Consider the following 15,800-nt stretch of genomic DNA (forward strand, 5'->3'; position numbering starts at 1 on the left):
GGAATTTGGAGCCTATATAGTAGACTTTTTTTTTAATGAAACTATACTTTATACCTCTATTTCTTTAGGTCCAGGTGTAAACTTGCATTTGCTGTCATTCCATATCACGACTTAATTATCACACGATCATGTAGTTTTATAAGAAATGCTTTAAATAAAGTACCTATATAGTTAGAGCTGACTTAGAAAACTTTTTTGTGTCCTTTCATTGAGAAAAATATTAACATCTTCATCAAGCTCTCAGGAGGAAATATTTTGAATCTTACTAGCATATTTAGTGAGTTACTATTTGTTGCCTATTAAAGGTAATGGCAACCCACTCCAGTGTTCTTGCCTGGAGAATCCCGGGGACGGCGGAGCCTGGTGGGTTGCTGTCTATGGGGTCGCACAGAGTCAGACACGACTGAAGCGACTTAGCTTAGCTTAGTTTAGGTTAAAGGTATAATCTGTTCATTATGTTCTAGATACCTTGCTCTGGAGAAGGCAATAGCACCCCACTCCAGTACTTTTGCCTGGAAAATCCCATGGATGGAGGAGCCTGGTAGGTTGCAGTCCATGGGGTCGCTAGAGTCGGACATGACTGAGTGACTTCACTTTCACGTTTCACTTTCATGCACTGGAGAAGGAAATGGCAACCCACTCCAGTGTTCTTGCCTGGAGAATCCCAGGGACGGGAAAGCCTGGTGGGCTGCCGTCTATGGGGTCACACAGAGTCAGACACGACTGAAGCGACTAGCAGCAGCAGCAGATACCTTGCTCAATAGGTGTTTGTTGTGTACCCTGAGCTTCACATGGCAAGCATCATAATGTAATAAACATAGTCTATCTCTATAAATATTTAGGTTTTCTTTGAAAAAAATTGTACTTTTCCCAAAGGGTTATTTTTCAATTATTATAGCTGTCTTCCAATGTACCAATGATATACATCATTTCATATGTTCCAGGTGTACAACATAGTGATTCATAATTTTTAAGGTTATATTCCATTTATAGCAATTATAAGGTATTGGCTGTATTCTCTGTGTTGTACAAGATAGCCTTGTAATTTATTTATCTTATACATTGTAGTTTGTACTTCTTTCAGTAACCTTTTGAAAATTTTTGTGTACATATGCTTTACATATTTTTAGATATATACCTAGTATTTTATTTTCTTGGGAGAAGTTGTAATTGGTATTGTCTTCTGATATTTGTATCTATCAGTATGTTGTAAGTATGTGAAGATACATGATTTTTTCTGTGTTAATATTTTGTTCTACAACCTTATTGAACTCACTATTACTTTGTGAATTTTCTGTAGATTCCTTGAGAATTTGTATTTATGCACCTGTGCCATCTGAAAATAGAGTTTTAGTTTTTCAAAATGTATGCAATTTTTCTTGCCTGTTGCCAGTGTCTAGAAGCTATAGTACTATGTTGAATAAAGTGATGACAGTAGATATTCTTGCTTTATTTCTGACCACAGAGAAAAAGCTGCATTCATTTTCTGACTACTAAGTATGAGGCTAGCTAGCTATAAGTTTTTTGTAGAGATTTTATTGGAAGACTGTCAATTGTCCTCTATTCCTACTACAGAAAGTTTATATGTTGCATTTTTCTGGAATTTTTTTTTTTGGTGTCATTGACATAATCAGTTGTTATAATTATATGATCTTTCTTCTTTCATCCATTTATATAAGGTATTTACATTCACTGATTTTAAAATAGTTAACCAAACTTGCATTCCTGGGGAGGGGGGGAAACTTACTTGATTTACATGGTCATGGTGTATTATTTCTTATTATGTTTTAGTGAATTCATGGTGCTAAAATTGTGTTAAAATGTTTTATATCTAATTATGTGAGAGATATTGGCCTATAATTTTTGGTTTCCTCCCTCCTCTTTCTTCCTTCTACTGCCTTTGTTTGGTTCTAATATCTGGGTAATCTGGATCTCAAATTAGTTGAGAAGTGTTTCCTTATTTTCTCTTTTCTAAAACAAATGTATAAACTACTTTTAATCTTTCTTTGATTATTTGGTAAAATTATCCAGTGGAACAATTTGGCTCTGGTGGATTATTTCTTGAGAATTGTTAAAGTAATTCAAGTTATATATTATGTCTAGACTTAATTGTGGTCATTTCTGGTTTTTGAAAATATGGTTTGTGTCTTCTAAGGAGTCAAATTTATAAACATAAAATTGTTCATGCTATTTCTTTGTCTTTTTTATGGCTGTTCAGTTCAGTTCAGTCGCTCAGTCATGTCTGACACTTTGTGACCCCATGAACTGTAGCATGTCAGGGTTACCTGTCTATCACCAGCTCCTGGAGTAAACCCAAACTCATGTCCATTGAATAGGTGATGCCATCCAACCATCTCATCCTCTGTCATCCCCTTCTCCTCCTAACCTCAATCTTTCCCAGCATCAGGGTCTTTTCAAATGAGTCAACTCTTCACATCAGGTGGCCAAAGTATTGGAGTTTCAGCTTCAACATGAGTCTTCCAATGAACACTCAGGACTGATCTCCTCTAGGATGGACTGGTTGAATCTCCTTGCAGTCCAAGGGACTCTCAAGAGTCTTCTCAAATACCACAGTTCAAAAGCATCTTTAGTGCTCAGCTTTCTTTATAGTCCAACTCTCACATCCATTCAGGACCACTGGAAAAATGATAGCCTTGACTAGATGGACCTTTGTTGACAAAGTAATGTCTCTGCTTTTTAATATGCTGTCTAGGTTGGTCATAACTTTCTTTCCAAGGAGTGGAAAGTGTCTTTTAATTTCATGGCTGTAATCACCATCTGCAGTGATTTTGGAGCCCCCAAAAATAAAGTCAGCCACTGTTTTCACTGTTTCCCCATCTATTTGCCATAAAGTGATGGGACCAGATGCCATGATCTTCATTTTCTGAATATTGAGCTTTCAGCCAACTTTTTCACTCTCCTCTTTCACTTTCATCAAGAGGCTTTTTAGTTCTTCTTCACATTCTGCCATAAGAGTGGTGTCCTCTGCATATCTGAGGTTATTGATATTTCTCCTGGCAGTCTTGATTCCAGCTCTTGCTTCTTCCAGCCCTGTGTTTCTCATGATGTACTCTGCCTATAAGTTAAATATTCACGGTGACAATATATAGCCTTGACGTACTCCTTTTCCTATTTGGAACCAGTCTGTCATTCCATTTCCAGTTCTAACTGTTGCTTCCTGACCTGCATACAGGTTTCTCAAGAGGCAGGTTGGTGATCTGATACTGCCATCTTTTTCAGAAATTTCCACAGTTTTTTGTGATCCACACAGTCAAAGGCTTTGACATAGTCAATAAAGCAGAAATAGATGTTTTTCTGGAACTCTCTTGCTTTTTCGATGATCCAGAGGGTGTTGGCAATTTGATCTCTGGTTCCTCTGCCTTTTCTAAAACCAGCTTGAACATCTGGAAGTTCATGGTTCATGTATTGTTGAAGCCTGGCTTGGAGAATTTTGAGCATTACTTTACTAGTGTGTGAGATGAGTGCAATTGTGCGGTAGTTTGAGCATTCTTTGGCATTGCCTTTCTTTGGGATTGGAATGAAAACTGACCTTTTCCAGTCCTGTGGCCACTGCTGAGTTTTCCAAATTTGCTGGCATATTGAGTGCAGTACTTTCACAGCATCATCTTTCAGGATTTGAAATAGCTCAATTGAAATTCCATCACCTCCCCTAGCTTTGTTTGTAGTGATGCTTCCTAAAGCCCACTTGACTTCACAGTCCAAGACGTCAGGCTCTAGGTGAGTGATCACACCATCATGATTATCTGAGTCTTGAAGATCTTTTTTTGTAAAGTTCTGTGTATTCTTGCCACCTCTTCTTAATATCTCTGCTTCTGTCAGGTCCATACCTTTTCTGTCCTTTATTGAGCCCATCTTTGCATGAAATGTTTCCTTGGTATCTCTAATTTTCTTGAAGAGATCTCTAGTCTTTCCCATTCTGTTGTTTTTCTCTATTTCTTTGCATTGATCTCCGAGGAAGACTTTTTATCTCCCCTTGATATTCTTTAAAACTCTGCATTTAATGGCTATATCTTTCCTTTTCTCCTTTGCTTTTTGCTTCTCTTCTTTTCACAGCTATTTGTAAGGCCTCCACAGACAGCCATTTTGCTTTTTTGCATTTGTTTTTCTTGCGTATGGTCTTGCTATTTCTTTCTCTTTTTAATGGCTGTAGTGGCTGTTAAAATACAGTGTTTCTTCTGATTTTGGTGATTTTTTTCTTTTTATATTTACCAAACTCACTGGAAGTTTATTAATTTGAATGTTTCTTAAAGAGCCAGCTTCATGTTCTATTGATATTTTCTATCATACTTCTGCCTTTGATTTTACTGATTTCTTCTCTTTTCTTTCTTACTCACTCATTTATATTTGTTTTGCTCTTTCCCCTCTTCCTTGGGTCTTGAGGTCAGAATTTAATTTACACAGTTGCTGTTGGTTTACTTTTCGTGAAGCCATGTCTGGACGCGGCAAAGGCGGCAAAGGCGGCAAAGGTCTGGGGAAAGGCGGCGCTAAGCGCCACCGCAAGGTTCTGCGCGACAACATCCAGGGCATCACTAAACCTGCTATCCGCTGCCTGGCTCGTCGTGGTGGTGTGAAGCGCATCTCCGGGCTCATCTACGAAGAGACCCGCGGGGTCCTGAAAGTGTTTCTGGAGAACGTGATCCGGGACGCGGTCACCTACACCGAGCATGCCAAGCGGAAGACAGTCACCGCTATGGACGTGGTCTACGCTCTCAAGCGCCAGGGCGGTACTCTCTACGGCTTTGGCGGTTAAGCTTTCCAGTTTGCTCTCAGGAGCTTGATTTCAACCAAAGGCCCTTTTCAGGGCCAGAAAAAAAAAAAAAAAAGAGAGAAAAAAAAAAAAGAATTTAATTTACTGATGTGAGACTTTTCCTTTTTTATAATGTAAGCATTCAGTGCTTTAAAACTTCTTTTAAGCACTGTTTTACCTACATCTTATAGATTTTGCTATTGTAAAATTTTCACACAATACCGTGTGTTTTTATTCAGCTTTATATATTTAATTTTGTTTTTATATCTCTGTAATCCATGGATTGTTTAACAGTTTAATTTTAAGTGTTTGTAGATATATCTTTGAATTTATGATATTTTAGTTTCATTTCATTATTGTTAGATAATATACTCTGTATGATTTCAATTATTTTAGGTATGTTAATATTTGTTTTATGATACAGTTTATTATCAGTTTTGCTCAATATTATATGGGTATTGAAAAGAATATTTATCTTGCTGATAGAGTATTCTATAATGTCAGAACCTATTGTCTGATTTTTTGTCTAGATTTCTATTTGTTGCTGAGAGTGTATTATTGAAGTCTTTAACTGTAAATATAGTATTGTATATATTTTAAGTGTATCAGTTTTTGTTGTATGTATTTTGAAGCTCTGATCTTCGATGCACACATATTTATAATTGCTATTTGTTCTTAATAGATACATTCTTTTGTAAGTGTATAGTGTCCCACTTGGTCTCTATTCTTCTTAAGTTAATTTTTTCATGCTATAACTTTTTACATCCTTTTATGTCTGATCTATATTGCTAAGTTTGAAGTCAGTTTTTTACACTGAACATAGTTAATTGTGTTTTTTTATGCTCTGCTAATCTCAGTCTTTCATTTGGCATATTCAGACATTTACATTTAGAGTAATTATTACATTAGAGTTTTAGTGTACCTTTTCATTTTTATTTTTTGTTTGGTTCCTATATTTCTCATTTTTGTTTCATTTTTCATTATTTCCTATAAATGACATGAATACTTTTATGTTTCCATTGTATTTTATTTATAATGCTTTTAGTAAAGTTTTTAGCTTTGTATAATTTTCTTAAGGGTTGACATGGGTATTACTACTACACACACACACACACACACATTTTATCACGGTGTATTGCTGCTAATGTTTTACCATTTTGAATGAAGTGTAGAAACTCTACTTGCACTTGTCTCTGTCTTATCATCACTTTTAAAACATGTTAAGTATTTCCTCTACATACATTGAGCAGCACAGTTGATGGTGTTTAATATTGACCTCATTTACAAATTATAGTTTTAAAAATTATGAGATAAAACTACTGTTTTGTTAACTTTAATTTTACCTATTCTGTTGCTGTGCTTTCCATTCTGAAGGGCCTAAACTTACTCTGCTATCATTTTCTTTCTTTCTTTTTTTTTTTTTTGAAAGCTTCCTGTAGCCATTCTTTGTTTGGTCTGCTAGGAAAAGAATCATTTATCCTTTCTTTGTATGAGAATTCCTTTGTTTACACTTTGTTCTGGAAGGATAGTTTTGAGTTTGACAGTTCTCTTTCATCGTTTGAAAAAATACTGTGAGAATAGATTTTAAAAATTCTCATCACAAGGAACAAAAAATTTGTAACTATGGCAAAGGATGTTAATGAGACAGACCAAAAAATAAAAATTATGCCACTTTCTTCAATCTATATGGAGTCATATGGAAATCTGTGTCATTCTAACTGGTGTTCTATATAAGGAATAAGTTATTTCTATTAACTGCTTTTAAATGTTGTTTTCCTTAGTTCTACAGAATTTAATACTTTTTGATGTGGATTTATTTGGGTTTTCCTAATAGTATTTATTCTGCTTCTCAATTTTCAGCTGATTTTTGCAGCACTTTTATGAAAGTTACTTTAAAAATCTTTCTCAGATAATTCCAACATGTGATTCATCTCAATGTCAGCATTAGTCTTCTTTTTTTACTTTAATCCTGGCTTTCCTGGATTTTGCTACATTGAGTAATTTTTAGTTTTAGCTTGGACATATTACCTTGAGAGACTTTCCTATTTACTATTTTAGCGGTCAATTATTTTGTTCAGATTTGGTATATATACCCTATTCTACTTTGGGCTTTGCTTCCAGGACAGTTTAGTTTTCATAATATTCTGGTCTAGCTCATTTTTCTAGTGGTATAGACACTATTTTTGAGTCCTTCCTAATAATATTTTCAGAGGCAGAAGGTGCTCTGTCTCCTTATTCTTCCAAATGGACTGCCAGGAGACTCAGGACATCACTGCTGATGTTGCTGAGGACAGGTTAGGCCAACCACCAGTGCAACAGCTGTGGAGCTGGAATTAGAATAGCCTCATGATTTTTACTGCTGCAACTGTTGTCAGTGGCTAGGACCACCTGATGAAACCTTAATTTGGCATGAGTTTTGGGGTTCCTCACTAGATCTCTGATAGGCTTCCTGTTCCCTAATCCTTTTGCCAGAAAAAGAAAGCTTTTTGGAGATGTTTCGCTTGTGCCTGTTGGATTTCCCAGGTTGTGGGCCCTTCTGACATGAAATTGGGGATTTAATAGGAAATGGAAACAAGTAAACTTGCTACATTTTTGTTACTTAAGCCTTGGAGTCTCTAGTCTGTTCACCTTTGTGTTTCTCAAAGTCCTTTACTATTTCTATTGAATAATTTCCAGAGTATTTAGTGTACTTAGAGGGAGAAACTGTAAAAAGTAAATCTATGCAATCTGGTTCTGGAACAAGAATTGATATTGATTTTTAAAAAAGGAGTATCTTTAGTTTTATCTATACTTGTCAGTTCTATACTCTGAGCAATGCTACAACTATGTAGTAACTGATTCAACCCAACTCCTCTTCCTCTCTTCTCCAAACTATCCAATTTCACTGCCTTGTATTATGATACTGTAATTATTTCACTTCTTATGATTTATATTCCTGTCTTTGATTTATCAGGTTTCATTATTTCTTTCTTTATCAGCAACTAGCCAGGAGTCAAATATACTGATTTTGTCAGGCTTTCAATGTCTTCTTTTTTCTCTTATGTTAATTATAATATCTTTTTATTGCCAGACATAGTCTATACACTTATACACTATTTTAACATCCTTATCCTTGTTTCTTTTTAATTTACTCTACAGTCAAATACATTTAATGTTCAAAATTGTAGTGTATTGCTACTCCAAGTTTGACCCATGGAAGATGTCAGTACATAAACTTTTTTTTTAAACTGATTTACCATAAGATAAATATAGGAAGTGAATGTAAGTATTTGTGAAATTTTATAGAAATATGACACAAGACACTCCAAGACTGTATTTCACATTTTATTTATTTTTAACTTTTTGTTATTGTTTTTTTTTTTTCACTTTTTATTGGAGTATAGTTGCTTTACAATGTTATGTTAGTTTCTACTGTACAGCAAGGTGAATCAGCTATACATAAACATATATTCCCTCTTGTCTGGGTTTCCTTCCCATTTGGGTCACCAGAAGCATGGGTGTTTAAAGTACTGTGAAAATAAACATCTCTGATTCCTTCATACTGTACCTAGGTTGTTGCTTAAATAAGATTCCATTTTGGTTCACAGAAAAGCACTTGTCAGCTATAGGCTTCTGGTCTCAGTGAGGCATTCAGTTTCCAAGCAGGATTTGTCTCTGGACCCCAAAATATAAGCAAGTATGGTAATTCTAATATGTTATTTAAAACTATGGTTCTCAAGGGATATTGGTTAATTTTATTTATTTAATACATTTTTTCTTCAACAAACCTTATATTTTGGCTTCTATTCTTAAACAGAATCGCAACAAACAACAAAAGCTACATGGAAAGTTTCAAGACTGGTCAAGAAAGATATAGCTGGGAGTGTTATTTTCTTGCTCTAAGGTATTCTCTTGGTAAAAGAATAATGGCAGGTTTTCCCTTATCACCATTTATGTACACACTTTTCAACCACACCTTTTTACTTCTTTCTCTATATTAACTGTCTCATATCAGGTTTGACTTCCCCAGGCAGGAATTTTTGTTTCAGCCGTGATACCAAACCATAGGAGAGAGCACAAATAGACTTGCCAAAGCCTCTCCATTTTATCATTTCCAGAAAGAAGTCAGATTAAAAGGTCAAAGAATAATGATACTATTTCTACAATTAGCAATGCAGCAGGTATTATAATCACGCCTATTTTAAACACATGAAATAAATTCCTGAATAAGCCTGTTGTTGCTTTATGAATGTGAACCAATAAACTCAAATGAATCAAAATTCTCCACTGGGTTATGTCCCTTTTTTGTCATATATGTGTTGAATTTTCCATTTCCTTAACTCAGTGGTTTGCAATCTTAATCATGCAAATAGTAGTAGTACTGGAAATACTTCTTAAACCACAGATTGTTGGGTTCTGTAACTAGATAAGGAAGGAGAAGGGCATTGCCTCAGGTAGAGCAGTCAAAACATTTATTATTCTAAAAACTTATTGGGTGATACTAAGTCGACTTACCTGGAGACTCAACATACCGACCTTACTAAGACCTGAAGGTGTTTGGATTTGTAGTCTTTAAATTAATTGAAATAGTTGCAGGAAGTGACAGAAGACAAATACATCTCCAGAAGGAAAGAGCAACCAACAAAAATTACTTAGGCCTTTTAAAATTCAATTTTTCAGTATCATCCAAAAATTATTCTATTTACTTGGTTTCGAACCTATTTATCCATTTAAAGCCAAGGTTAGGACTTAAATACACACAGATCCAATGCACAGGCATACAGACACACACACTTTCAGAACAATATAAAATAATAACTAAAAATAAAGTAACCAAGGTATTGTCAGAAAAAAACTGAAATGAAAGGAGCAAACTGTTCCAAACTAAATGTTTTTCACGTCTGACTGATTAATTGATTATACCTCTGAAGCATTCTATATCTGAAAGATATCTATTTTCATCTCACATGATTTAGAAGATTATTTTGACAGCACACAAATAAGACACATTGCAGAAAAATGTTCAAAATTTTGTAGAATTTCAAGTTACTGGATATCTGAAGCTCATTATATTTACACCTTTTTAATCTTATCTTTTTGTTGGAGGTGTCTCAATAATATGAACTATTGTATGTTTCTGACAGAGTTTAAACAATTAAGCATTTAGTAGTTATTTTAAAATTATTGTTCATTTCATTGTATGCTTTTTTTATATGCAATTTGTTGACTATAGTCATGAAAAAAACATCATAAGGAAGCCAAGTTTGAAAACCTAGTGTTTCAGCATATGAAATAGAACTGTCCAGGCACGTTTGGGAGGTCCTCTCATAGGCAGGCACACTGTGGGCACCATAAGAAAGGAATCACTCAGGCAAACTTTTCTTAGTAATGTGATCTTATTTGAAGGGAAATGTGACTTTTAGTGAAAATATTTTTCAGTCAGATTTGTTCCATGAATTAGTCCCTTATGATGATGCATTCCTGATGGCTCAGATGGTAAAATATCTGCCTGCAATGTGAGAGACCCAGATTCAATCCCTGATTTGGGAAGATCGTCTGGAGAAGGGAATGGCTACCCACTCCAGCATTCTTGCCTGGAGAATTCCATGGACAGAGGAACCTGGCAGGCTACAGCCAATGGGATTGCAAAGAGTTGAACACAACTGAGTGACTAACAGTGATACTCAAATTCTATAATAGTGGTTCTTACCTAGTAGTTCTCAGTTTTGACACTCCGGAATATTTGACCATGTCTGGAGATAAATATTTTTATCAGTATAAATGGTGAGTATGTTATATGCATCCAGATAATAGTAGTCAGGGATGCTATTAAATATCTACAATGCATAGGAGGCTCCCCCACCCCAATAAGTACTAAAATGTCAGTAATATCAACTTCAGGAAATCCTATTCTAGAGAGATGGGGCTTCAGAGATAAATAAACAGAGCTTTTTACATGAACGGGTTTATTTCACTATACTTCTCTCTCTAAGAGCCTTATATGCACATAGAGATGAAGACATTTCTTCCTTATGTATTACAAATTTCAAAGGGCACACAAGACTTTTTGGTTTCTGAAGCCCCAAGAAAGATGCTTGGTGGTAAAGTCTGTCATGTCAGAGGTCTTCTTGATTATAAAGCTTCCTTGGGTAGTAGATGTATCCAGTTGGGGTGGACCAAGTTGGTATATGTGACAGATAAACTAAGAGGGGAAAGAAGAATAAGAGCAGGAATGTCAGCAGTGACTTTTAGGGACACAGTCCTCAACACCAATTTTAACATTCTCAAGCAGATTTATTTTTCTTTAGTCACTAAGTCATGTCTGACTCTTTGCAATCCCAGGGACTATAGCACACTAGGCTCCTCTGTCCATGGGATTTCCCAGGTGAGAACACTGGAGTGGGTTGCCATTTCCTCTTCCAAGGGATTTTCTCAAACCAGGGATGGAACTCATGTCTCCTGCTTGGCAGGTGGATTGTTTACAACTGAGCCACCTGAGAATCCCTCTCAAGCAAGTAGATACCATGAAATAATAATATTTTAAAGTTTTGAAAGGAAGTACGGGAGCTCTACTGAGACAGGAAGAAGGAGGTTAGATTTGCCAGCAAGTTAGACCAGGATGTGAAGAAAGGGGTGACTTTCTTCATAGTTTTATTTTTGTTAGTAGTCACAATGAAACACTGATGAACAAAAGCTTACTATTTGGAAATTGTCTTTCTATTTTAACAGAGATAAAACTGTCATTTAGAGGTAATTTTATTGTAACTAGACTACACTAAAACCAGATGACCATACACTCAACACTTGAAAGTTGTTTTTTGCTGTTTCTTACTAAAGAGGCAGATAGCACCTTCAGAAAACTGTTCCTGATGATGTTATGTACGGACTGTGAAAAGTCAATCATTGTCTACAGTTTGTGAAAGGCATGCGCCTAATCCCTCTCACCTTCTTTTCTTGTAAGGGTGGTGTTGATTCAATGCCTGTGACAAATTATCATGCTGGGGAGGGAGAAGAGTACACCAGCTGCTGCATCTACTCTTTGTCCTTGATTCTATGACGTCTTCAAGTTTTGTTAACCAGTTATAAAAACAGTTCTTATTTGTGCTGTTATCTCTTTGATGAGAGTGACAATCTTCTCTGCTCTTGTCCTGGAGAAAGATGCAGTACAAGCCAACAGGCCATTTTGTTAGAGAATAGTACTGAATAATACAATGAGGCTAAAATCTTGCCTTGCTGAAAGCATGGGGTTTAAAATATCAATCTGTGCATGAGGTCACACAAAGGCTCAGATTCTTCTTTGATGCCTGTGTTTCAAGAAAGAGATTCAAAAAAAAAAAAAGAGATTCAGTTCCAAAGAGGGCATGGGAAAATCAACTGCCAGTTCTGCTGTATTACTAGGTGGTTTTAAGAATGCATCCTCAGAAATAATAGTAGCCACCAGTGTCCTCATCTCCTCTACTTGAAAAATAAGCATCCAGCCTCAAAATAATATCATCTAAATATATTATTTTAATTTTTGATAAATACATGTTGCTTAACCTGATAAAACTTTGACCTAACTAAAGAAGTTGGTATTTTCATTTTCATGATAGATCAGGCCCCTGAATTGAGGAAAGGAATACATATGGAGATAATTGGAAGGGTCTCCACTTAGAAGCAATAGCAACTCATGTAGAAAGGGCAATGAATGTTATAAAATCTTCACCTCATAATCATCTGGGGAACAAAATGGAACTGAGACAAAACTACTCTTTCTGAGGCTAAACAAGTTTTGTCATGCTGCTCAAAGACATTGTAAATCTCTGGCATATATGATAATCAGACTTTCTATCAGAAGAATCCTAATCATATGTGTTCACACATCCAAATGCTTCTGGTGCTGAATATTCTATGTATCTAAGAGAGGGTGACAAAAACTCAGAAATATTGCAGTTAGTATAACAAGCATATTAATTAATTAAGTAGGCATTCTTAGTTTTATTTCAATGAAGGACATGTATAATTTTCATGTTTGAAGTCTATGATACAGATTTTAACAAGTGAAAAAATAAACATTCCTACAGTTGCTTAATTGGAATCATAATTGGGTAAAATAAATACTATCATTTAGTCAATCAAGGACATTTATTGATAAATAACTTTATCTCATTCAAATAAAAAAAATCCTTATTTCAACACATTCTGTATGGAATAAATACAAGTCCTAAGAAAAGACAGTCACTATTTTGTCTTTTTTTTTCTTTTTTCATGGTGTGGAGAGATTTAGAATACCCAAACTTTTTATGTTATTGTTGAAAATTAGCCATAGTGTGTCTAGAATATTTCCAGGTTTTCTAGGATCACCAAGTGGTACCAACCCATAAAATGGTAACCTTGAATTATACAATAGATAGGTAATCTGCTATTTTGTCCCACACAATCATTGATCTAACTTATTTATTTTTAAAAGGTAGTGGTTTTGTAACCATTTTTTTCCTAATTGATAACCCCCTCAGGCTTGAAGCAGAACATTTGATTATATCTCTTATTTGCAGTTTTCAATGAAAAAATAAGAAATCAACGTCCAAGTCTGAAGTAGCTTTACTCAATACAAAGCTTCTTGGCCAGTTTGTTAAATTTTGCCTACTTTACATACTAGGAATAAAATATAATTGCTAACAAACTGACTAAGTAGCTTTAGTGGTATAATACCTCTCAGACAGGTTTTCCCTTGAAACACAGTCAATGGAGAAGTGAAGTGAAAGTCGCCCAGACATGTCCGACTCTGCAACTCCATGGACTGTAGCCCAGCAGGCCCCTCTCTCCATGGACTTTTCCAGACAAGAATACTGGAGTGGGTTGCCGTTTCCTTCTCCTAATGGAGCAATGTTGAGTGCAGCACTTTCACAGCATTGACTTTCAGGATTTGAAATAGCTCAACTGGAATACCATCACCTCCACTAGCTTTGTTTGCAGTGATGCTTCCTAAGGCCCACTTGACTTCACATTCCAAGATGTCTGGCTCTAGGTGAGTGATCACACCATCGTGATTATCTGAGTTGTGAACATCTTTTTTGTAAAGTTCTTCTGTGTATTCTTGCCACCTCTTCTTACTATCTTCTGCTTCTGTTAGGTCCCTACCATTTTTGTCCTTTGTAGAGCCCATCTTTGCACAAAATGTTCCCTTGGTATCTCTAATTTTCTTGAAGAGATCTCTAGTCTTTCCATTCTATTATTTTCCTCTATTTCTTTGCATTGATCACTGAGGAAGGCTTTCTTATCTCTTCTTGCTATTCTTTGGAACTCTGCATTCAAATGGGTATATCTTTCCTTTTCTCCTTTGCTTTTCACTTCCCTTCTTTTCACAGCCATTCGTAAGGCATCCTCAGATAGCCATTTTGCTTTTTTGTATTTCTTTTTCTTGGGGATAGTCTTGATTCCTGTCTCCTGTACAATGTCACGAACCTCCATCCATAGTTCATCAGACACTCTGTCTGTTAGATCTAGTCCCTTAAATCTATTTCTCACTTCCACTGTATAAACATAAGGGATTTAATCTGGGTCATACCTGAATGCTCTAGTGGTTTTCTCCACTATGCCAGCAAATTTGGAAAACTCAACAGTGGCTACAGGACTGGAAAAGGTCAGTTTCCATTCCAATCCCAAAGAAAGGCAATGCCAAAGAATGCTCAAACTGGTGCACAATTGCACTCATCTCAAACGCTAGTAAATTTATGCTTAAAATTCTCTACACCAGGCTTCAGCAATACATGAACCATGAACTTCCAAATGTTCCAGCTCGTTTTAGAAACGGCAGAGGAACCAGGGATTAAATTGCCAACATTGCTGGATCATTGAAAAAGCAAGAGAGTTCTAGAAGAACATCTGTTTCTGCTGTATTGACTATGCCAAAGCCTATGACTGTAGATCACAATAAACTGTGGAAAATTCTGAAACAGATAGGCATATCAGACCACCTGACCTGCCTCTTGAGAAACCTGTATGCAGGTCAGGAAGCAACAGTTAGAACTGGACATGGAATAACAGACTGGTTCCAAATAGGAAAAGGAGTATGTCAAAGCTGTGTATTGTCACCCTGCTTATTTAACTTCTATGCAGAGTACCTCATGAGAAATGCTGGGCTGGAGGAAGCACAAGCTGGAATCAAGATTGCCGGGAGAAATATCAATAATCTCAGATATGCAGATGACACCACCCTTATGGCAGAAAGTGAAGAGAACTAAAGAGCCTCTTGATGAAAGTGAAAGTGGAGATTGATAAAGTTGGCTTAAAGCTCAACATTCAGAAAATGAAGATCATGGCATCTGGTCCAATCACTTCATGGGAAATAGATGGGGAAACAGTAGAAACAGTGGCTGACTTTATTTTTCTAGGCTCCAAAATTACTGCAGGTGATGATTACAGCAATGAAATTCAAAGACATTTACTCCTTGGAAGGAAAGTTATGACCAACCTAGATAGCATATTAAAAACTAGAGACATTACTTTGTCAACAAAGGTCCATCTAGTCAAGGCTATGGTTTTTCCAGGGGTCATGTATGGATATGAGACTTGGACTGTGAAGAAAGCTGAACGCCGAAGGATTGATGCTTTTGAACTGTGGTGTTGGAGAAGACTCTTGAGAGTCCCTTGGATTGCAAGGAGATCCAATCAGTCCATCCTAAAGGAGATCAATCGTGAGTGTTAATTGGAAGGACTGATGTTGAAGCTGAAACTCCAATACTTTGGCCACCTGATGTGAAGAGCTGACTCATTTGACAAGGCCCTGATGCTGGGAAAGATTGAAGGCAGGATGAGAAGGGGATGGCAGAGGATGAGATGATTGGATGGCATCACCCACTCAATGGACATGGGTTTAGGTGGACTCTGGGAGTTGGTGATGGACAGGGAGGCCTGGCTTGCTGTGGTTCATGGGGTCGCAAAGAGTCAGACAAAACTGAGTGACTGAACTGAACTGAATGGAGAAATAGCCAGATGTTAATTCTAAAAATCATAATTTATTTTGTTACATGCTCAGTTCTTATTAGCAGTGAAACTCCAAACTGTCACTCTA

General features: G+C 36.2%; 1 protein-coding gene across 1 annotated transcript; it reads left to right on the forward strand.

The window, feature by feature from the left end:
* The first annotated feature begins 4,185 nt into the window (after window positions 1–4,185).
* LOC147380198 (histone H4-like) lies at window positions 4,186–4,847 on the forward strand. Its single transcript, XM_086321922.1, has one exon. It carries the CDS (start codon window positions 4,259–4,261, stop codon window positions 4,769–4,771), a length of 513 nt encoding a protein of 170 aa, XP_086178048.1. The 5' UTR covers window positions 4,186–4,258; the 3' UTR covers window positions 4,772–4,847.
* Window positions 4,848–15,800: the final 10,953 nt, after the last annotated feature.

This window comes from Bos grunniens, chromosome 1 (assembly GCF_055505025.1).
Source record: "Bos grunniens cultivar Pamir isolate PY7600 chromosome 1, Bosgru_T2T1.0, whole genome shotgun sequence".
NCBI classification, from domain to species: domain Eukaryota; kingdom Metazoa; phylum Chordata; class Mammalia; order Artiodactyla; family Bovidae; genus Bos; species Bos grunniens.